Source organism: Colletotrichum godetiae (genome assembly GCF_030913485.1).
Source record: "Colletotrichum godetiae strain CBS 193.32 chromosome Unknown BDP55scaffold_51, whole genome shotgun sequence".
Classification (NCBI taxonomy): Eukaryota; Fungi; Ascomycota; class Sordariomycetes; order Glomerellales; family Glomerellaceae; genus Colletotrichum; species Colletotrichum godetiae.
Window position 1 is genome coordinate 102,715 of NW_026851299.1, and position 22,025 is coordinate 124,739.

General features: G+C 51.3%; 9 protein-coding genes across 9 annotated transcripts; 5 read left to right on the forward strand and 4 right to left on the reverse strand.

Moving 5' to 3' along the window:
• Positions 1–22: 22 nt before the first annotated feature.
• BDP55DRAFT_677178 (ketose-bisphosphate aldolase) lies at positions 23–1,245 on the forward strand. Its single transcript, XM_060575874.1, has 2 exons — positions 23–115; positions 193–1,245. The coding sequence occupies exon 2, from the start codon at positions 267–269 to the stop codon at positions 1,131–1,133; it is 867 nt and encodes a 288-aa protein (XP_060425001.1). The 5' UTR covers positions 23–115; positions 193–266; the 3' UTR covers positions 1,134–1,245.
• Positions 1,246–1,317: 72 nt separating this feature from the next.
• BDP55DRAFT_732614 (uncharacterized protein) lies at positions 1,318–2,656 on the reverse strand (the record flags this gene model as incomplete). Its single annotated transcript, XM_060579969.1, has 2 exons — positions 1,318–2,562; positions 2,630–2,656. 2 exons carry the CDS (start codon positions 2,654–2,656, stop codon positions 1,318–1,320), a joined length of 1,272 nt encoding a protein of 423 aa, XP_060425002.1.
• An 865-nt stretch (positions 2,657–3,521) lies between these two features.
• Positions 3,522–5,807, forward strand: BDP55DRAFT_677181 (heterokaryon incompatibility protein-domain-containing protein). Its single transcript, XM_060575875.1, has one exon. The coding sequence runs from the start codon at positions 3,595–3,597 to the stop codon at positions 5,641–5,643; it is 2,049 nt and encodes a 682-aa protein (XP_060425003.1). The 5' UTR covers positions 3,522–3,594; the 3' UTR covers positions 5,644–5,807.
• Positions 5,808–6,286: 479 nt separating this feature from the next.
• BDP55DRAFT_719243 (uncharacterized protein) lies at positions 6,287–7,258 on the forward strand (the record flags this gene model as incomplete). The annotated part of the gene is made up of 3 exons (XM_060578431.1): positions 6,287–6,304; positions 6,380–7,099; positions 7,127–7,258. 3 exons carry the CDS (start codon positions 6,287–6,289, stop codon positions 7,256–7,258), a joined length of 870 nt encoding a protein of 289 aa, XP_060425004.1.
• Positions 7,259–9,580: 2,322 nt separating this feature from the next.
• Positions 9,581–11,257, forward strand: BDP55DRAFT_561475 (general substrate transporter; the record flags this gene model as incomplete). Its single annotated transcript, XM_060570084.1, has 3 exons — positions 9,581–9,605; positions 9,690–10,534; positions 10,592–11,257. The coding sequence occupies 3 exons, from the start codon at positions 9,581–9,583 to the stop codon at positions 11,255–11,257; spliced, it is 1,536 nt and encodes a 511-aa protein (XP_060425005.1).
• Positions 11,258–11,770: 513 nt separating this feature from the next.
• On the forward strand, positions 11,771–12,122 carry BDP55DRAFT_732616 (uncharacterized protein; the record flags this gene model as incomplete). Its single annotated transcript, XM_060579970.1, has 2 exons — positions 11,771–11,854; positions 11,919–12,122. The coding sequence occupies 2 exons, from the start codon at positions 11,771–11,773 to the stop codon at positions 12,120–12,122; spliced, it is 288 nt and encodes a 95-aa protein (XP_060425006.1).
• A 255-nt stretch (positions 12,123–12,377) lies between these two features.
• BDP55DRAFT_636224 (uncharacterized protein) lies at positions 12,378–15,364 on the reverse strand (the record flags this gene model as incomplete). Its single annotated transcript, XM_060572861.1, has 10 exons — positions 12,378–12,632; positions 12,679–12,908; positions 12,995–13,111; positions 13,164–13,502; positions 13,774–13,960; positions 14,150–14,329; positions 14,461–14,671; positions 14,726–14,940; positions 15,053–15,160; positions 15,287–15,364. 10 exons carry the CDS (start codon positions 15,362–15,364, stop codon positions 12,378–12,380), a joined length of 1,920 nt encoding a protein of 639 aa, XP_060425007.1.
• A 299-nt stretch (positions 15,365–15,663) lies between these two features.
• Positions 15,664–16,237, reverse strand: BDP55DRAFT_719245 (uncharacterized protein; the record flags this gene model as incomplete). Its single annotated transcript, XM_060578432.1, has 1 exon — positions 15,664–16,237. One exon carries the CDS (start codon positions 16,235–16,237, stop codon positions 15,824–15,826), a length of 414 nt encoding a protein of 137 aa, XP_060425008.1. The 3' UTR covers positions 15,664–15,823.
• A 2,790-nt stretch (positions 16,238–19,027) lies between these two features.
• Positions 19,028–21,431, reverse strand: BDP55DRAFT_561444 (aminotransferase class I and II; the record flags this gene model as incomplete). Its single annotated transcript, XM_060570080.1, has 2 exons — positions 19,028–20,594; positions 20,656–21,431. The coding sequence occupies 2 exons, from the start codon at positions 21,429–21,431 to the stop codon at positions 19,028–19,030; spliced, it is 2,343 nt and encodes a 780-aa protein (XP_060425009.1).
• Positions 21,432–22,025: the final 594 nt, after the last annotated feature.

Here is a 22,025-nt window from a genome sequence, read left to right on the forward strand (position 1 = left end):
CCTAGATTCCCCCGCAATCCACATCACAGATCGACACGATTTGTGAGTCCATCGTCTCGAGTTGCTTCATTATTGGAACTTCATAATAGAGACATTTCCTTTCCCAGTCTCAGTTGTGAGTACTATCCCCAAGTACCTACATTGCCGAGGCCAAAGTCGAAAGACTCACCAAAGTCCGTTGATCCTATCCAGCTCTCGAACCATCGCAACATTCTGAGCACTGTCAAATTTCTAAAATCTCGTTTGTTGTTACTCAAGCTCTCAAAATGGCTCGACCTTCTCTCGCCGAAAATCGAACGATGAAAATCGTTAATGCCGCAAACGAAGGTGGCTATGCAGTTGCCGGTTTCTGCTGCTACAATCTCGAAGCCGTGGTAGCATCTGTCAGAGCAGCAGAAGCAACCTCTTCACCCGCAGTCGTGCAGCTCTTTCCTTGGGCGATGGAATACGCCGGTAGCGCTCTTGTCCGAGCCGCAGCAGAACTATGCCATAGCGCTTCTGTACCCGTATCACTGCATCTCGATCACTGCCAGACACCGGAGCTGGTTCGCCGCGCCGCAGATATCCCGGACGGCTTTGATAGTATCATGGTCGATATGAGCCACTACGAAAAGGAAGAGAACTTGGCTCTGACTCGCGAGCTTGTTGACTACTGCCATCAACGCGGTATCGCGACGGAAGCAGAGCCCGGACGGATTGAAGGTGGCGAAGACGGTGTGGCTGAGACGATAGATCTTGAGGGTGTGCTCACAACACCAGAGCAAGCTGAGGAGTTCGTGGCGACGGGAATTGAGATGCTTGCACCCGCATTCGGCAATGTCCATGGTGAATATGGTCCGCGGGGAATCAAGCTGGAGTACGATCGCCTCGAGAACACCAACAAGGCTGTTGGAGATAGAGTCAGGCTCATCCTTCACGGGGCGGATCCGTTTACAGAGGAGATCTACAGTCGCTGCATCAAAGCTGGTGTGACAAAGATCAACATTAACAAGGGGATCAACAACCACTATGTCCCAACTCAAGAGACAGCTAGAGGTCGTCCGATTACTGCTACGATTGAAGCTGGTACTAAGGAAATGCAAAAGGCGTGCGAAACTTACATGCATTGGTTTGGCTCGGCGGGAAAGGCATGAGCGGGAGGTAGAACAAAACATCTTAGCATGATTTTATCATCCCCGCCATATAGAATAGTCTGAATTTTCTTGAAAAGTATGGGTCATATCCTAAATAACATATTTGCAGTGACATAAGGTATACTTGTACAACTTACTATGACGAACTTGAGTAAACACACAACCGGCTCTTCCTAACTCTGGATCAAAACTCCTCCTCTTCGACATCGTAGACCAGAGGTTTCTGCCCGAACCCCATCTTATCAATTCCTGTGGTTTTGGAAACCCACAATCCTCCAGAGATAGCCAACTCCATTGCTCGAAGACGCCAAGGTGCAGTCGACTTGCGCAAGGATCCATTGGACTCCGCCTTATCCAACATCGCCTCCGTCCTGACCTTGCGCTTCTTCTCGTATCCCTGCAGGGCGTCGTCCAACCTCTCGATGTTACTATTCAACATCTTTGAGAAAAGGAAGACGTCTTCTAAAGCCATGGAAACTCCCTGACTGGCGTGCGGTGGCATCGCGTGGGCAGCATCACCGAGAACCATGCAGCGGCCCTTTGACCACGGTCTGCCCCGCGGCATCTTGTAGATCGGATAGAACTGGACGGCATTCGTGTTTTTGATGATCTCATGCACCATGTCCATCCACTCAGACTTTTGGTTCCCCAAGAGATGCAGAAGAGTCGCCTTGAACGTGTCTGCTGCCTCTTTTCCGCGCTCCTCCCATCCGTCGCGGACATTGCCAAAAGACGGAAGATCAACCTCGCGGGAAAAAAACCAGTAGAGCAGATTGCGGTTCGGTATCGTCGGGGCGATGACGAAAAGTCCGTCAGAGGTGAGTGTTGCGCTCATAGTTTCGACAGACGTGGCTCTAGGGCAAACCTCGTCTGGTCGAACGAGAGCAAACATGTTTGCAAAGCCCGAGTACTCCGGCACGGAGCCCGGGTCGATATAGAGTTTCCGTACGGCGGAGTGGATCCCGTCGCACCCGAGGAGGAAGTCGGCTGTATCTGCTGTCCCGTCGGCGAACCGCGCGGTCACGGTGTTGTCTTGTTCTTCGATCTTCTCCAATGCTTTGCCGTAGTGTATTTGGATGTCTGCTTGCTTTGCGGCACCTAGCAAGACATCCATCAAGTCGGTTCGCTGGACACGCAAGTATCCAAAGCCGGTCTGCTGCTCGCTCCAGGAAGACAGATCCATCTCGCCCATGACGCAGCCTTTCAGAGCATATAAGACGAGTTTAGGCGTCAGTGCACCCCGGGCTGCAACATCGTTATAGAGACCAAGGCGATCAAGCAGCCGAAGACCGTTGGAGGGAATACCGATCGCTCCACCGAGTGTTGTTGGCTGACGACGGATTTCGTAGACTATCGGTGTGATTCCATTGCACTTTTTCAGCCGAAGCGCAGCAAGTATGCCTGCTGGGCCACCGCCAATGATGATAATCTGTGATGACTATTGTCAGAGAAGACTCGACCGGGCAAGGCAGTTGTGACACGGGAACCATATTCACCTTTCTGATTTCCTTTACTGCAGTCATTTTGTATATGGCTGGTAGGTCTGTGTTTATGGAAGTAAGGTATTCAGTGCTGACGTTCCTATGATGCGAGGGGTTGAGGTATCTTTAACTCTTTTCTTGGCACTCATGATGTGATGATGAATCGGCCTCAAACTTTTGTCGGCCTTTTAAAAACAAGTCCAACGCCTTATGCAGATTCCTAGTCACACCAAGTCACACGATTTAAGACCATTGGAGGAAAGTAAGTACCGGAACGCGGTACCCAAACTGACACCGTTCTGCCGTGTTGCCGTGTTGCAGTGTTGCACGGGACGGCTTCATACCATTGCTTCACGCCGTCGGACTTTCGCCGGTACCAAAAACTCCGGTTCGGTTTCCTAAGTTCGGCGTTCGGACGACCGATGTCAAGGTTTCCCCAACCGAATTGCATTTTATATCATGAAGCTGAATTACGCTTGAGTTCCGACATCAGGCTGGCTCTTAACTCATGTTGTTTGGCTACTACATTGCAAGCGGAGTAGTTTTGGTGATCTTTTGGTACAGCGAATCAGCTACTAGGTATTCTAATGGCGACTTGCTTGCCCTATGGATCAATGCCACAGCCCCCAGTGCAACCTCCAGAATGGAAAGAGATTAAAGATACCTCCTGTTCCAACTACAATGGTGTTGGCCGTATCCTGCATCTGTTCACGTTGCCATCATGTGATGTTAGACACATTGTACCAAGCCTGCTTGGCGTGGCATTGTCATTGGATCGCAGGGGCAAGCAATGCTAAGAGTTAGCTATCCACTCACAGGGAAGGAAAGACTGCAGCTTACAGTCCACCCCATTCCCGCCGAATGTTTTTGTGCACGAAGCTGACGCCTGCTACATTTCCTACTCCTCCATGAACCTGACAGCCTGATTCTGCGCGGGCAAGTTTGAACATCCGCTTGTGCTTCCTGCTTTGACTGTCAAGATGTCGTCTAACGACACGCAGTTCTTCAAACGATCTTTGACGTCTGAGTATTGGGTCAACTTCAATGTCGACAAAAAGTTCACCCTTGCCGGAATTGCTGAGCCCGAGATCGACAGCGATGACAGGAACCTAATTCGCACGTGGGTATCGTCCCATGCCATTCCGAAAACAGCACCGGCCCAACCCCAGCTTTCGTCTCTTTACCGTCCCATCCTTGACCCGTTCGAAACTCGTGTGCTTGAGATTTTGCCTGGCTCGAACGCTGACAAGTTAAGGGGCAACCTTCACCACTGCTCGCTGGAACTCGACGCCAGATTCGCTCTCTCTGTGGATGGGTTAGCAACGCCAATAGTGTACACGGCGCTCAGCTACACATGGGGCGCAAACGTTTTCGACGAGACAATCGAGTGCGATGGTATCGTCAAGAACATTACAACGTCCCTCGCTGTTGCTTTGAAGGCCCTTCGGCAGGAGGGCCGGTCGGTGGTGATGTGGATCGACCAGATATGCATCAATCAACAGGACCACAAGGAGAAGGAGCAGCAGATACCTCTGATGACGAGGGTCTATCAAGGCGCGACAAATACCGTAATCTGGTTGGGGGAGTCAAGTTCACATTCTGCTTCTGTGATCAAGCTTCTGGAAGACGTTAGAACACTACTGCAGTTCAAGGAGGGGGAGGTAAATCCGGAGGATTTCGAGCGACTTTGTCTTCCCCCTCCGAATTCGGAAATCTGGGAGGCACTATGGGACTTCCTTGCCCGGCCGTGGTTCTCACGTTTGTGGATCATACAAGAGGTCATTCTCTCACACGATCCTTGGGTCGTCTGCGGCAACGACATGACTACATGGGATGTTCTGTCCTTAGCCTGCTTGAATCTTTGGACCTGCGGAATCTCTAGATGGCTCGAGGAAAAGATCAATTTTGGCAATCGTATAGTCGGTACTCGGAAAGATCACTGCGAGTTGGTCCAACGTCTCAGCGAAATGAAGGCAGCTTACGACAACTTGATGCCACCATTATTTGACGTATTAGTCGAAGCCCGCGGAGCTGAGTGCTACGACAGTCGGGACAAAGTGTACGGCCTGCTGGGGGTGTGTGCCGGTCCGGACACCATGGTGATCAAGCCCAGCTACGCGATCGACTACCCCGAGACTCGATTATATCGCGATCTGGCGGTGCACCATCTGTTGAATGTTAATCCAATTTTGGGTTCAATACTCGACTGCGTTGACCACGAATCGGCCGATCTGCCCTCCTGGGTGCCCGACTGGAGAAAGCCGCGTCGATCCTACTCGTTGGGGCATGCAGGTACCACAAGAACCGCGTACATGGCATGTCGCAATCCTAAAGTTGAAGTTGGCAAAGTCCTCGCAAGATTAGAAGGGGAACATAAAGATCAGTGGCGACTTCAAGGAGTTGTTTTCGACACTATTATGTCTGTCAGCATCATCTTCGACAATCCCTACTTGAGTCTTAGTGAACCAGTTGCCGAAAACAAAGCTTTGAAAGAGATGCATTCTTTTGTCGCTGGACTAAAACAGTATCCAGGACACGAAACCGTTTTTTCTGCATTTTGGCAGACACTAGTAGCCGGAAAAGACGCCACCGAAATGGCGAAGGCGCCGGTGGCTTACGAGGAAATCCTCTCTTTTCTCATCGATGCATCCACAGGGCTTTCACCATCACTGCCAGGGCAAACTTACAGTGCGAGACAGAAACGGCCCGTAGGCAAGGGAAAGCTAGACTTGGAGAGCTTCAAGACACGTGTGGCCAGGAAAACATTCCAGGAAGTGGCTACCGCAATGATGCATGCTATGCAGAACCGTAGGCTGTGTCTCACGTCCAAGGGCTACTTAGGATTGCTGCCGGAGACAGGCAGAGTGGGAGACGAGGTTTATGTCTTGGAGGCTTGCCACGTTCCATTTCTTCTCAGGAAGGTTGACAAAAGAAGACATCGTTTAGTAGGAGAGTGCTATGTTCATGGAATCATGCACGGCGAAGCGGTTCCTGATGACATGAGCATGGACGACGTGATTCTGGTGTAGGCGATTCGATTTCAGGCTCGGGTCATATTTCCCGACTACCTACGTATAATTCAAGATTTGCCATATGTAATTGGTGGGTTTGGTATGAAATTCGACCTTTCAACGCACTAAGACGAGCCCTTGTATCACAGTAAGCTGTCTCGTGCAGCGGTGCTGCCTGCAACATAAGGTATGTTGTAATGATTCATCTGCAGAAGCACGAAACTGTTGCAGATCGGTAAGATGTGCGATGAATGATGATACCGCCTTGTGGGTGGTTTTAAGGGGATCTACCTGTTTCGTTGGCTCCTGGCATTCATGGTGCCTTGCGCCGTCCCGTTGGTGTCCTTAATGGCCCCTGACTCTTGGTCTGTTGATCATGCAAGAGCCGAGAAGAGAAAGAACATGGTATGACGACTTTGAAATAAAAGCAGGAAGCGATTAGTTACCAAAGACATCTTGTGTTGGGGAGGAACCACTCACCGAGCGTTTGTTTTTCTCTATCCTTGAGTGCATTCCTTTCTCCCTTGTCAACCTCATCTCGTGTTCCCACCTCTGCCTCCATTGCTCACAACATATCTGAACCAACTCTTTTAATCGACTAGGAGACCACAAGTAGGCCAACTTCTAGCCAACAACTCGTGCAAGAACATCTGAAATCAATATGGCCGAATCAATAGAGGTCTGTGCATCCGTATCCCAACGTTCACAGCTCATGGTATCAGAAATCTTGGAAGAGGTGCTAACATACCGCTAGAAACCGGAGAATCCCGTTATACTTCCTTTGATTGAGTTTTCTCCGGTTGCCAAGGTCGAGAGCTCCCCTGCTATCGATCCTCTACCTTCATCTCCTATGAACCCTCCGACCGAGGCTTCTTCCGTCACCGGCCATTCGCCACAGGCTTCTCCAGCCCACGATCCTCCGATTCATATTTCTCCTCCCGTCAACCCCCCGGACCAAGCTTTTGCTCCTCTGGACGAGGCTGCTTTTGTCATCGATGCCGTGTACCAGGCTCCTCCCGCCAACAGTCCTCGCCCCGTTATTGAAGCTCGTACTCCGCATCCTTCTGTCGTTTTACCTCCGCTTCCCGCAGGACCTGCAAGTCACAGCACTGAGCCTCCAAGCCAATCTCGTCTCTCCATTCCACAAATATCCTACCCTTCTCTCATTTCCAATCGCCCTCCAACCAACCCGAATTTAAGTCAATACTACAGATTTCAGAGCCCGATGGGAATCTGCCAGGGAATGGAGACAGAGATCTTGTCTAATGCCCTTGGCAGCATGACCGGCAGGGGAGACGAAGCAAAATTCAAGACGCCAGTGGAGTACGCGGTTATTCTCCAAATGAAGACGAAGATGACAACGAGCCTGTGCCAGGCAGTCGCTGAAAGAACTCGTGTCGAAGACGATTTTCGGAAAGTCTCAGGTCAGCCACATGGCGGGTTGGTTGGGATGAGTGGGGCGGTCACCGATATGGTGAAGGGCATTGACTGTTAGATTCAGGGTCTCAATGCTCTTATTGCGAAGATGGATGCATGGTTGGAGGAATATCATAGTGATTACGGTGCCGCTCCTGGGGGATTGGGTAGTGTCCCTGGGCCAGCTCCCCCTGGGCCGTCTGCCCCGGCTGCCTAAGTAGGAGAGTGGTGATGGAGAGTTTTCGGACACGATTGACGTGGCAGGATAGAGTATGGCTTGAAGGCGGCATGGTTTATCAGTGAGGAGATATTAGACATCGACAGAGACCTAGTGTTGCTGGGTGCTGAGGGACGAGGGGCTTTTAGGACATCACAATAAAGATTTGACTTCGCCCACCAGCCACGGCGATGCTTTGCGACACTTGACACTTTGGAGAGTGGCCACAATGAGGCAGGAAGTCGCCCCTGCCAACACGTTTTCTTTCAGGAGTGACCGGGTGATTGATATTCTATCGAGAGACTGCCTTTTTCGACGGCGGGAAGGGAAGTAGGGCGGAGAAGTGCCAAAGCGGGACCGCCTCCGTGCCTGCCTTGGACAAGTTCGTCGTCCGTACCAAATCCAGCGTTCCTGCGCAATGAATTCTTCGAGCGTTAACTTGTAGTGTTGAATCTAAATGACGAAGTCTCTCTAGTGCAGCTTCCCAGTACCTTACCTCATCTTATGGTCATTCCTGGTACTCCCGGTCCTCGGAGTCCGGTGATGGGGGAGGGGAAGGTGCTGAAGTGGGGCCGATTCCGTACTTTCCAAACTTTCCGAGTGTCTCGGCGCTGACACGGCTCACGTCACCGGCCGCGAGAAAAGAGCAAAAGACGGGCGTGTAGCGTCGCGATCAAGATTTACGTGTCTGTTCCATTAGTGAAAGATGTTCTCAAGGCGTGAACTTGTGCCATAGTTCCTTCTTTGCCGAAGTCCCTCGACTTTGCCTGGTGTCGCTCAGATGTGCCAATCATCTTCAGGAGGCCGCACTGCTACTCGGCTGGGTTCCGTGGTGAGTGCTCGGTGCCTGCCGTTGAAGCCAAGGATATGTACCAAGTCGGAATGAGCCGGAGCAAGCACAGATATCCGGGATGTTGGACGTTGTTTGCTCACTTGTTGGAGCAATGAAACGCTCTTCAGAGTTCAAAGTGGGATGAAAGTGACGAAGCATTGCAGCACCCCTTGCCTCTCCCAGACGCTCTTTCCACACGAGCCCTTGGCTTTCCTTCCCAGAGAGCCACAAACGGATACAACAGGTGCGGGTGCCGGAGAAATGGAGAAGGCGCCATTCCCCTTCCGGAAGGATCTGGTGCAGATCTTGATGAGCCGGCTGATGTCGAATTGAGCCCCAGAACTCTGCCCAAGGCACAAACTCCGTAGCATGCTGATTGGTCCTGCTCTCATCAACGGACTCCTATGGCACAATGACTTTTATTCCCGTCCTTGGTGAAGCAAAGGGCACGAAAATGCGTAGGAATCGCGACAGGATGAGGTGCCATTTCAATGTCCAATTGTCTCGACTCATCGAGACATGACTGGCCCGGCTATTGCGTCGAAAGCTGAGGCCACTTTCTGCCCTTTCCTTCATTTTCGAAAAAAAAAAAAGTCTGAAGTCAGAGGAAGGCACCATCATACTGCACCTTCCCCCAATTTTCCCCAATCTCCTCCTTCCCCATTCCCCTCCATGAGCGTCGCCCCCTTGCACTTTCCCCCTTCTTGCCCGGGTTCCCCTCACGGCCCATGGTCCCTCTCAGTGATTGTCCTTCATGATTCGATGCTCACCTCCAAACGGCCCAAGACCCCGTATCCCTGTGTCTTTCTTTTGCCATCTAGCCCAAACTCCAACCATCCACGAATTAGTCCATCATCCCGCGCCATCCTGGGTTTGATACGAATGCGCTAACATCTTCCAGTACTCCACGCGCTTGATGCCGCAGATGGACAGGACCATGTCCTTGGCTTCCCACTCGAACATGACGTCGTCCGCCCTAGAATCTCTGACTTTCTCGCCTTCTAATACGTGCGCTTAACACGACTCGACGATGTCGCAGAATGTCTGCGACTCAACCTCCTGCCGTCACTCTGAAATGGCTTCAACACGCCTGCCGCCTGCCGGCTAGCCTGGCTTTCGCATCCCGAGCCATGCCCTTACGGCACTTTTATCTCAGAGCCTCTGCTCGAGATCCACACCACCCGCTCAGCCGCCCGTTGCCGGCTCTTCAACGAGACGCTACGTACCCGGAACATGTGGGCCCCTTTTATTCGAATCTGTCAAAGGCGCGCCTCTCAATGTTAGTCGGTTGCGTGTGGAAAGCCTTGTTGGACGCCAGATTTCACCATTTATATAACTTGCCTCTCTCCCTTCCGACAATTCAACGTGCCTGTCGTGGACCTAGTCTTGGTGTAAATGCAGCATCGCAGTGTTTTAGGCTTTGATCGATACCGTCTTTTGACTTCCAAATATCCCGGGAACGCCTTGGACAGGCACAACTTGAGCCAATCATGTTTTGCATTTACAACATCTACGGTACGCAACCCTGGACTGGGCCTCTCTTTCCCATGCAGCATTACCCTATGACCATGTTTCTAGATGCTAATCAGCGACTTGTAGCGCTCGCCGCCTTTGGCACCATTGGCGGCATGCTTTTCGGGTTCGATATTAGTTCTATGAGTGCATGGATCGGCGCCGACTCCTACAAAGAATATTTCGGTCATCCGAGTTCGACCCTCCAGGGAGGCATCACGGCCTCTATGTCCGGTGGTTCCCTTGTCGGTGCTCTGATCGCTGGTTTCTTAGCCGACTCATGGGGCCGCCGCGGCGCTCTCAAGCTTGCCTCCATCATTTGGATCATCGGTGCCGTTCTCCAATGCTCCTCCCAGAATGTCGCCCACCTCATCGTTGGTCGTGTCGTTTCTGGTCTGGCCATTGGTATCACAAGTTCCCAGTGCTGCGTCTACCTTGCTGAGCTCGCCCCCTCCCGCATTCGCGGTCGTATCGTCGGCATCCAGCAATGGTCGATCGAATGGGGCATTCTCATCATGTACCTTATCTCTTACGGCTGTATCGTCAGTATTCCTAACGATCCCAAGGCATTCCGCATCGCCTGGGGTATTCAGGGTATTCCAGGTCTCATCCTCGGAATTGCTCTCTTCTTCTTCCCCGAGTCGCCTCGTTGGCTGGGCCAGAAGGATCGGTGGGAGGAGTGCCACGAGGTCCTTTCTCATCTCCACGCCGGTGGCGATCGGGAGGCGCCTGTTGTTCTTGCTGAGCTCGATGAAGTCAGGGAAGCTGCCCGCGTTGCCGCCGAGTCTAAGAACGTCAGCATTATTGGTCTTTTTGGCCCGCGTATCTGGAAGCGTACCTTAGCCGGGTGCAGTGTCCAAGTATGGCAGCAGCTTCTAGGAGGCAACGTTATGTTATATTATTTGATAAGTTTATTTAATATGGCCGGCCTGGTGGGTGACTCCGTTCTCTGACCTGGTTTTTGCAAACACGGCTAACCTGTTTTATAGTCTGGCAACGTGGCTCTGACTTCCTCTATCATCCAATATGTCATTTTCCTTGTGACAACCGGCGCCATCCTCCCGATTATCGATCGCCTTGGTCGTCGTCCTCTCCTTATCGGTGGTGCTATCATCTGCTGCATCATCCATTTCACAACTGGCGCTGTCATGAAGGTTCACGGCAACCCAGTTGACAGCGTCAACGGCGACAGTAACCTGAAATGGGAGGTCACTGGACCTCCAGCAAAGGGTGTTATTGCCCTATCCTACATCTTTGTTGGTGTCTATGGCCTCACATGGGCCCCGATCGGCTGGATTTATGCTTCGGAAGTCTTCCCTCTCAAGTACCGGGCGACTGGTGTCGGTCTGGCTGCGGCCTCTAACTGGGCTTTCAACCTTGCTCTTGCCTTTTTCGTGCTTCCTGCCTTCACTAACATCCAGTGGAAAACGTATATGATCTTCGGAACCTTTTGTGCCGCCATGACTGTGCACATCTTCTTCACATACCCCGAGACCTCTGGCAAAACTCTTGAGGAGATTGACGAGCTTTTCGACTCCAATATCCCCGCCTGGCGTACCGGAAGGGCTGGTGTACGCTTTGAGGACCGTGTAGCGGCTGCTGGAGGCAAGACGGAGGGCCTCAACACTTCACATGCCGAGAAGGTTGACGTATAAATCTACTGCTTTCTTGGATATGATTGGCACCAATGATTAATAGCTGATACTGTCAAGCGGTGGCGATAATTGCCTCATCAAAAAAATCCAGTAAATTGAACATTGCTCTCACAGTCTCTTGCGCCGGAAACTTAATAAGATCCGAGCATGATCTCCCACCCCATTAATCTCAATGTCTTTCTTCCTCGACAATGTACTGCGGAATAAACACTTCACATCCACACTAGCCTTTGCGATTGCGGCAGTCTCGCCTCTTGGAGCAGGAGATAGTCATGTGATGTGGTTGCCACTAATGACGTCGACCTATGTATTGACGTCATCGAGCAACCGTTGGTGGTACTCAATTACACTCGATCTCCCATGAGTTCAATCCCAATACTTTTCTCCAAAGGTCATAATATACAACAGACTTCATCCGCTTTTATCCCCATATCAGACTCAATATCAACCTTCGTTCTATCTCTTAAATTCTCTACCAAATTCCTTTCAAACACGCCACCAAGTTTCCACACAATGACTTCTCAAAACACCAACACCAACACTCAACAACCCGGCCTCGTCGCCGGCCACGCCGAGTACATCAAGGGCGCGGCTGAGGTAAGATGAAGATTCGCGATGGAGCAGCTCTAGGGGAGTTGAGATGCTGACAGGATTAAATCAGGCCGCCATCGGCAGCGTCACAGGCTCGCACGCGTGGACTTCTTCAGGAGAGCAGGATAAGGCCCACGCTGCGTCGACGATGAAGGCTGTGGGTGAGCAGCGTGATGCGTCAACGCAGGGCTATGGCAAGGCTGAGGAGATTGCTGGAAAGGCGTTTGGGTGTGAGGGAATGAAGACGGAGGGGGCTGCTAGTAAGAAAGAGTAGGCATGAGGGAACGATAATTACAATTCAACACCACCGTGGTTATGGGAATCGTCGTTTCTTTTGCCACCTGCGTCTCGTTCGTGGATGTAAGGCGCCTCGAGATCTCGACAATTCTGGTGATGGAAAGGCCGAGGACCCACCGCACTTTCCGCAAGCAGTGTCACTTAATTGGCTTCCATCCACTACATCCGTCTTGTTCATAAATTCAAGGCTCCCTGAGGGGGCCTAAAGATCCAAGATGGTACCTGGCCGTATTTAAACCTTCCACAAGAACTGCTCTAGAGTTGCGTTCTTGTCGACAACATTAAATGCCCTGGCTGCAAACGTTGGCCAATCCAAATAAGAGAGCTTCTTTCCGTTGCGATGAGTCTTGGAGTACTCAGCGATGACCTCGAGCGCATTGTCAACCATGGATACTCCACGAATCGCATGAAGCTCGACCGGCGGAGAAAACCCCAGTGAACCCTTCAACTCACTTTCGTCGATGATCTCGCTGAAGTTCTCGAGGACCTTGGTGCACAGGTTAAAGATGGCAGAAGTAGTTGATCCGTATCACGGGGACAGGACCACTAAACTCTGGCAACACCGTCTCCTTGGCCCCCTGCATTAATGCCGTAATCGGTTGTGATACGGCTTTCTTGGCAATCTTCTCCTCCTGGGCCTTTGATGTTGGATTGCTTTCTCCGAGGGACCGGGCCAAGCATTTGGGGGGCATCTTGTGATGATTGTCGTGTGGCTCGAAAAGGTAGACATCAGCGGCGGGACGATACACTCCTTGTTCCCCCACTCAATAGCGGACTTAGTTTTGTTGAGTGTTCCGCCGAATACGATGCGACTGTAGATGGAGACAAAGTTCTTGTCGTGCAGGTCACCTTGAGCAACGTTGACCTCGAAAAGGTTGCAAAACTCTTTCAAGATGGGAATCTCGGCGAGATTGAAGTCGGAGCGCCGGAGGGCGTTGTAGAGGTGAAGCGTCGCCGGGATTGCGGCTGGGCCGGTGTGGGGGTTACTGCCGGCGAGATATCTGCCGAAATACTGGACCTGAAATAACATCTCCCCCCACGTGTCCGCCGGTATAGTCGGACAGGCCCCGCAATAATTCCCTCATTTCCTCTAACAGGGTTGCGCCATGAGCGTAGTTGAAGGAGTCTTGCAAGACTTTCAACGAGTCGTCTACCGCGATTCTCATGTCATAGGCTAGGTCGAGAGCACGGGTCCTTACATCAACGTCTTTGTTGAGTTTCCCATCTGGCCAGCGGAAGGCATCAAATGTCGTTACGAGCAGATCCATGCCGAAAAACAGCTCTGTCGAAGCATCGTCTGCTGAGTCCGGGGAGTCAGTTTGCTCTGTTGCCTCTGTAGAGGCAGCATGTTCCTCCACTGAGGGAGAAGGCAGTGAATCAAGTTGGGAATTCTTGAGGTAAGGTAGTCCAGAACCGGCTCAGACGATCTGGCTTGTTGTACCACGGTTATGTTGTGGAGTTCCAATCGCTCTACGGATCGGAATTCCTCGTAATTAGTGCGTGTACTTTCCAAATTTTCCAAAACTCCCCTGCAGTGCTCCTCGTCGTATTTGCCGTCCGTAGTCCTGTGTTTATGGGGAATGTCCGGGGGTCTTTGAATGACTATCTGGTCACGGTGAGATACGTACAAGTCGCCCCCCTTCCGAGCTGGTCGCGGTTGGAACTCCGGTCATTGACGAACGCGCGGAAGTCGCAAGAGCGGACGACATTAAGCTGATTGTCAGTCGCGTCGTCGATCTCCGGTTGCGCTTCGAGAAAATCGAAAAAGTGGCTGCACGTCTTCTCCATCTCGTCACTGGTCAGAGGAAAAACGGTCTGCAATTAATCGATTCGTAAGGCAGAACACCGTGCTCGTCAGCCACGCTGCGACGGGAATCGGGACCATTCTTTTGCCGGCTTCGGCTCAAAACACCATCAGCTGGTCGCGCATCTTTCCAGCTTCCTGGTGACGTTTCTTGGGTCTAAAAGTCACATCTCGGAAATAACGGTTCATGACTTAATTACGCGTAGAAGATAGGCCACCTCGAAAACGCGGCACGTCTCACCATCTTCGCGGAAGACCTCGGGCTGACGAACAATGACCCTGCCCTTGACTGACCGCCTATGGGTAGCAGTAGGGAGTTTCGAGCTGGTATGCAAAGTCGAAGCATCGTAGTCGTCGTTGTCAGCGTCGGTATCTCCTTCCTCCAAAGCGAGTGCAGCAAATTAATTCAGCGTCACGGTATCAATACCCGGGATCTCCGATGTGGGAAGTTCCTTTAATCGTATTCAAGTCTGATTTGTGCTTTACTTGACGGCAAGGCTTCGACCTCTACTTCCTTGGATGGAAACGTTGGAGTTGCTTCTTTTTCATCGCCGTCTTGATCCACCTGCGCCTGATATCGGACGTTCTTCTCCCTGACACGGAGATGCGAGTATGGGTTTGGAGTCACCACAACGGGCGTGGCTGCCGTGGCAGACGTCGCGCCGCCGGTTGAAGTCGAGCGGCTCGCCAAAGGGGTGATTATGACAAGAGTTTCTTGGAGTCTGTATAAGATCAGTACAGGAACCAAAACACTATGATCCAATACAGCAGCGTACCTCACAACAAATGCCGCATGTTTGGCGTCGCCGACATTGAGCGCCTGGTAAAGACTGAAGACGTACTTCCGCTTGGCGATAACGCCTCTGAGAAGTTTGACGATGAATGCCGGTACGGTGTGGTTCCCTTTTTCCAAGATCTTTGCAGCGTGGAGGATGTCCTTGGTAGATTTGAAAGTGCGACGAGTGTCGCCTTGAGGCGCCGCAATGCGATACTGGCACCATAGCCAGTCGAGGAAGCCGTCCGGTAGTTACGGGCAGGTCTCAATATGACTGGAAGTGCTGGCCTCCCGATACTAGGCCCAGTTTTTGAAAGACATTTTAGACCTTCGTGAGTAGTTTAACAACTGCTCGGCCATTATCAAAGCCATGGTAGGGGATGACAGGTAGGTAGTCCCAGTGAAAGGGAACATTGAATGCATAACAAGTAACATGCTAGTAATGCCTACACGTACACAGAACACATTTATCTTTGAAAGACCTGCTATTTCTGCCTCATAGCTTTCTTTTCATTCAGCTTTTCTTCAATTCGATGCCATTTCCAGCATTCGTCGTCAATACATGCTTGGGTAGAAGTTTACCATATCTGTGTTTGTCTTCTGATTTGGTCTCAAACCCCGCGAAAGCGTTGAAAGCCATCTCGAAAGAATCGGATCCTTCAGAGCGGGCAAAAGAAGGGCACGAGACAAATTTCGAGGGATGTTCACCTTGAGGGGTTCTATGAGTGATAATACATCTGACTACAAATATTTGCATAAAGGAAGGGCTAATTAGCGTCTGTTCATATCCAGCAAGAGCTAGCTTGGAGTTCTAAGATATTGTAGAGCGAAACTCGGGAAACAGCAGACAATCGTGTTGGATGTGTGTCAGAATTGTCTTAAGGACTTTGTAGTATTTTGATCATTCTACTTTGAGATGTGAATTATGCCTACGGCCCTAGTCTGCCTGTAAGGATTGACTCCAGTTTGATATCCCCCAAACACCATGTTTAACCAGCTCCCCCAGGAAAAGAAACTAACTCGCTCACTTAAAGTTCTCACCCTCAACGCCTCGACCTAGTAAAATGCTTGATGTTATCCAAAAATCTCATAGCCCCATCTACCATCCGCCGTTCTGCTTGCGGCGAATCTCCTGGTCAAGCTGGTCCTTCATGTTCTGGCGTCTCTGAATCTCGTCGTCGAGACGATCCTTCATGCGCTCTCTGTTTCGAATCTCTTGATCGAGTCTGTTCTTCTCAGAGTAGTCGCAGTTACCGCCACCATTGCCAGAGTTAAATCCACCGCCAGAGTTGAATCCGCCACCGTTTCCGTTCTTGTATGCTCCTCCGTTTCCAAATGATCCACCATTGCCGTAAGTGGCAGCAGCGTTCACATTCTTGGCAGCTTCACCCCGAGTCTCGATGGGAGCAACTGAGTCGATATCAACGTCTGGGATGTTGCGACCGCTCAAGAGTGGTGTAGCGATAACACTGGAGACGAGGGTGGCGATGAAGAGGTTCTTGATGGCGACCATATTGAAATAAAGTTGTGAGCTGAAATGCTTTAGACAAAGTGTAGAAGACGTTATGGGAAGAGATGCGGAGATGGTCTTAGGCGAGGGTGTCTTTGGTGAGATGAGCTTGGTTATTGGGGCTGCTGATCAAAGATTGGTGGTGATGGTGGAAATACTCCATCCTTATGTACTTCCGTTCTAAGTCTAAACCACTGATGCCGAGACCGACACATCTCAACCTCCCCGTTTAGTCTTTCGACTAGGCAGACTACGTTCGCCGCTATCATGCACAACCAGAGTGGCCTTGACCGACAAACTTCGGCATCGTGTCGGCCACGCCATTACCATTTCGGCCGCATGCCATCGGCGGTAACCATATTCTCCCACTTGTTGCGAGCTACGAAAGCGACGACGAAAGTTTCCACCCTCGAGGGAGCTGGGCGTTGGGCAGGCCGACGGGACGCTCGGGTGCATACAACATCACGCCTCGCTCGGACTGTTGTCGTTCGTGAGTTGCCAGTCTGCCAGTAGCAAGTTCGGATGAGGCCCTTGGAGTTGCTCATGGCTAACCAGAAAGCAAGTGCCCGTGGGAGAGGGGTTGAGCTTTTCCTCCAAGCACAGCTACATTATGGACCAGCACAGTTAGCTCCGTAGTATAAGGTGACGACTACGACGTGGAGGCTCGCGACTCAAGCAAGATGCCGGCCGACGACCGTGCATGACTCCCGCCGACAGATGGGAAACGAAACTGAATTAAGGCTTGGCATGTAGGGCTGGCACATACCAACGGGCTGCGCGCAGCACATGTCTTCCAAGAGAGTGAGGGAGACAAGATGGGGTTAGAGTGAACGAGGCGGAAAGTTCGGCCCAGTGGGCGAAACGTTTACCTCCTTCGCTCGGAGCATACAGTAGTCATACGCGGCAGGTGGCCGACGATTCTAGAAACACCACGCTAGTCTTCACAGGGTCCCTCTGGCCGACATAGCTTGCATAGCCCAGAGCTTAACGGGTGATCGTCAGCGGTCTGGAAGAGGTCGATGCGCGACAAGTTGGCGGGCGGGCATCCCACGCGGTCTCCGATTTGATCGTAACTTTCCGCAGACAGTTAACGATAGCGAGTTATGGCCTACCGACGATCCCGACGGGGTGGTACAGGAGACGGGAAGCCGTCGATCATCGAAGTGCGATCCCGCCTTGGAGCTCAATGGAGAATCCTCCAACCGATTGCCGACCACACTCTGCTGCACGATGACTTCGGCGTTTGATCTGCCCTGTCGGCGGGTAGTAGTGAAGTGCTATCGAATGTGCTCTAATTGTATGCTTATTTCGTAACAAAGCTCGGAACCACACGCTATTCGCCGTCGGTTCACGAGTCCGAGATTTCCGTTGGCTAGCACGCTGTCTAGACTCATGTACAGCGTTTGCTCGCTCAATTTCTACAGCCCATAGCACTGAGAACGATACTTACGTTCTGTTCAACAGCCGTCACCCTCAGATTATCCCAGAGAAAAGGGTCGACCTGCCAAATCGAGCTCAGAGTTCTGCCAGATATGCGTCTCATGCTTTGCTGTCATTTGACTCCCGTAAAGCCAGGCAGAGTTCCAGCCTCCACGTACGCGTCGCCGATGTCATGAACGAGTCTGAGTTGCTATCCCCTTGTCAGTCAATTGACCTCATCCAATGCCACGCCCCAATCATTTTAAACACTTCTTAGCCCTTGTTTGAGTCCTTGAAATCCCCGTAGTCCCCGCCTAGAACCCCGCCACTTGGACCGCGCCAAGTTGGTGTCATTTTACCTTTCTAGCGAATGCCTAGGATCAGGGGTTCTAGATTTGTCAACGCAAACAGCCCCGGCAAAGCGATCGGCCGAGACTTTTTTTTCCAGGCCAAGACGTATTATGGAGTGGTCACGAATCATCATGAGGTTGCAGCTAAGTAGGCTCTGATTTATTCTCTGTTTGGTCAATTTCCGTGGCACTCATAGACTTCCTGACGAATTTTCCAATTCTCTCAACGCTTCTCACATTCTGCTAAGCTTTGCTAAGCTTTCTTCCTGGAAACTGCAGTAGTGCGCCACAGTTGATCGCCCAAGTGCCTTCCTCCATTGGCAGACAAACAGCAAACTTATCTTGCCAAACGATCAGGCATGTTTGAATACATCCCTTTCGAAGTTTGCCAGGGAACAATTCTGCTTTCTCGAGTTAAGGAGTCGACGTAAGATTTACTCAAGTCTGGAAAAGAATCTGCGGAACACAGATCCCCGGTTTCTTGATGAAGGGTACCTGAAACTCCGACAGCCTTCAGAAAACTCAGTCCAATCCCACACACTGAAATGCCTTGGGCGATCGAACTTGGCTAGATGTAGCTTCCATGTGGCGATTGCCGTATTAAACCAAGCTGGGTGTGGCTTGAGCGATAGTTTGGCTCAATTATTTGGCTATCATGTCTATATTCGTACAGCATTTGAGGTAAACTTCTCAAGTTGGTCTGATTCGAGCTTTGGGGCGATTGGACTACAAGTTTTCTTGAGTGGCAGTGGCCTTTCGCCTGTAAGTGGTTTTCCAAACTCTTTGAGAAGACTCAGAAAATTCACGGACTCACATCAAACGGCCTGTTGCTTTCCCGAAACCAACTCAACATGCCATGGGCGAGTAAGTGTGAGTTGATTGACTCTGTACATGATGCAAGAAATCACGAGAGACAGATGCATGATCTTAGAATTTAGAGTGGCATACTAGTAGTGATGCAATTTTCCGACCTACTATCTTACGGCACGAGTGCGCATGCTCAAGCCTCTTCCAGAGCCCCTACTCAAAGATTCCACTCAAGAGCACTCCGCAACATATCCATGACGAATGGCGGTGGGGAAGTAGTGAACATATAGCCCCTACTCGTGTATCGGAGCTCTCGAATTAAGCTCTGTGGTCCGGTGAGAAATCCTGCTGGCAGGCCAAAGATGCGATTGAAAGAGCCGCAGACCAAGACGTGGATATTCTCACAGGAGGGGAAAGAGATAAGTTGTCTGGGATCCAAGTATTGAGATGTGCAATGGAGGAGGATGGTCATAACCGACTCCGGACCTGTGATGGCAGCAATCTCTTCTAGGATAGAGGAAAGCAAGTGATGAGCCGAGTCCTCTCCAACGCGGACGTATACCGTCAGACACAACTTCGCGTTTTTCCGATAGAGCTTTCTGACCTGTTGGACCAGTTGAAAGAGGTCAATGTATCCTAGCAGAGTAGGGGTATCTTTCTTCGATGCCATTGCAAGACCATCGCGAACAAACTGAGACGCGCCTCGTTCAAACAACATGAAATGCTTCGTGTGTCCTATTAGAGGGCGTGAAAGAGCTGCGATGGTGGAAGCCAACCCTATAGAAGCGTCTGCATATGTCAAGGCGGCCTCCATACCCGTGGCACGAGCAATTAGGTCTTCAACTACAAGATGTGGAGGAAACGTGCCACAAATCCATCTGGCACCGCCGGCTCCAATGCCATACTGAGCACGAGATCCATGACCTATGTCGAGGATCCGAGGACCACAAGTACCATCAAAAAGCTGTTTCTGATTGCTGTGCGGGCCCATGGCAGCATCCATCTTGACCAAGCTGCGTACCCAGTCAAAGACCTTCGAAGCCTCGTTACAGCCCTCATCCCCAGCGAGAACTTCTGCGTCGGTCATGAAAGAGGAACGAGAAATCCTTCTCATCCTTCCCATGCCCACGTTTCCTGCAGCGCAGATAACAGCATGAACAAGTTTATTCACCTCCTCGTCTGTAAAGTCCGCCGAAAGGTTAATACGAACTCTGCTCTCCCAAAATGGCACTGCTGGAGTGCAAACTGGTGTCGCAAGTAGTCCGGCGCATCTCAGGGCGTAAGACAGCTTCGCAGAAACGCTGGGTCTGCCGGTGTAGACCGGTAGAACTGGCGTACCGACGTCACCATAAACGAATATGCCAAAGCGTTCCAACTCTTCGCGACAGAATCGCGCGATTTCGGCAAGTCGTTGGAGGTTGCGGCTGATTTGACGTGGTTGACCGAGTACCCATAACGTCTGAACCATGGTCGAGCTAGGCAAGGAGACATTGTCCTGTTCGTCAAGGCCATCGATGCGCTCTCTGATGTTGTCCTTGAAAACGGACTTGCCGACGATAATACCACCAATACCACCGACAGCTTTGGAGAGTGTGCCGGTGCGAATATCGATTAGGTCCCAGGGCAAGGGGCTCTCTGGGTGGTGGTCGTTCCAGTATTCGAGACATCCGCGACCCGTCTTTCCAAGAGAGAGGAAAGAGTGCGCCTCGTCGCAATAAAGAGTGAAGTCGTAGTCCTTCTTCAGCCGATGAATGAGATCTAGGGGGGGCACATCGGCTTCCATACTGTGATGGCTCAAATCAGTGGCTGATAAACCCTTGACACGCGAAAGCCGTTTTAACAAACCTGTAAAGACCTTCGATGGCCACGATGACGTTGATGGACTCATCGATACACCCGCTGAGTAAAGTCTCGAGATGCTCCATGTTGTTGTGTTTGAACTTTCGCAGGTTTGCCGAGGAAGCTAGAAACACGCCAGTGAACATCGAGTTGTGGCAGTTCTCATCCATGATGACCACAGTAGAGCAATCTATCAACGCTGGCAGCGCGATGTAGTTAGACCCATACCCAGTACTGGTGGTGAAGCAAAAGTCCGCTCCAAAGAAGTCTGCGATTGCATGATGTGTTTCGTCTCGGAGAAGGGGAACAGCCTGGGTGTCAGACACCGGCAGTGCTTCCAAGCAGAGTCGGTGCAACTCTTCAGCCTGATCAGTAGCCTTATAAAAGCCAGCATAGTTGTGAGAAGCCCCGTTGACAAGCTTCGTCACGGAACCCAGAGCATCGGAGGCTTCAACTCGGCCGAGACATTGTGTGGTGAGAACACGGTCGTTTGCGCCCCACCAGTTGAAAAGGGGCTCGACATAGTTGTAGGAGAACAGGCCCTTCTCTGAGATCGGCCTGCGCGTACCCTTGCTCTCGCTCAAAAGGACTCGGAGTCTTGTTATTGCCAGTCGCACTAGCTCGCGGACCTTCTCAGTGCTTCTTACACGGGGAGGTTGACGTGTCTTGGTGGTGGCGAGAGATGATGTGGTAATAGTCGAGAGACTTGAAAAAGTACGCTTGCGTTCCGGAATCTCGGAGACAGCTGAGATCGAGACAACAGCGCTTTTAATATCATCCATCTCTTGCCCCAAGATATTCCGTCTGCCCGCCGAAGAACGTAGAGAGTAAGTAATGTATGCTTGGAAGAGAGGGGATGTATCGAAAGGCAGGATCGATTGGGACGAGACAGGTGATTAGAGTGTCGGCTGCATACTGCCATCAGGGACACAGAGAGCCTTTTCTAATTATCGTGAGCCTGCCTGCAAGACGCCTACAACATGTTCGAAGGAGTGGAACGCGGCACTTCTCGACGATACTCGGTACTCGAAGAAGCGAGCGAAAGGGCACAGGATCCATCATCATCGGACACACGAAGTTGGTCACCTGGGTTCACGTGCAATTCCTAAGCGCCATGTCTTCAGATTTCTCGGTTTCTCTTCCCAATACTGACCTCTTTTCCTTCGTGGCCCTGTTGCCGTGATTGTGGATGTCGTGTGAGCGATTTCTGACACATTTGTGAAGATCGTGCAGTGCCGCATGCTACCTACGGAGTGCGCCCGCAAGGCGAGACTTGTTTGGCATAGTGCGGTTGCTCATAAATGAGCTGCTCAAGAATAATTGTTCGAGGGAAGGTATCGCGAGCTCTTGAGACTTCACACATGTACAACGGGGGC

Excerpts from the sequence above, each read along its gene's own strand:
- BDP55DRAFT_677178 (XM_060575874.1), top strand. The coding sequence starts at position 267 with ATGGCTCGACCTTCTCTCGCCGAAAATCGAACGATGAAAATCGTTAAT.
- BDP55DRAFT_677181 (XM_060575875.1), top strand. The coding sequence starts at position 3,595 with ATGTCGTCTAACGACACGCAGTTCTTCAAACGATCTTTGACGTCTGAG.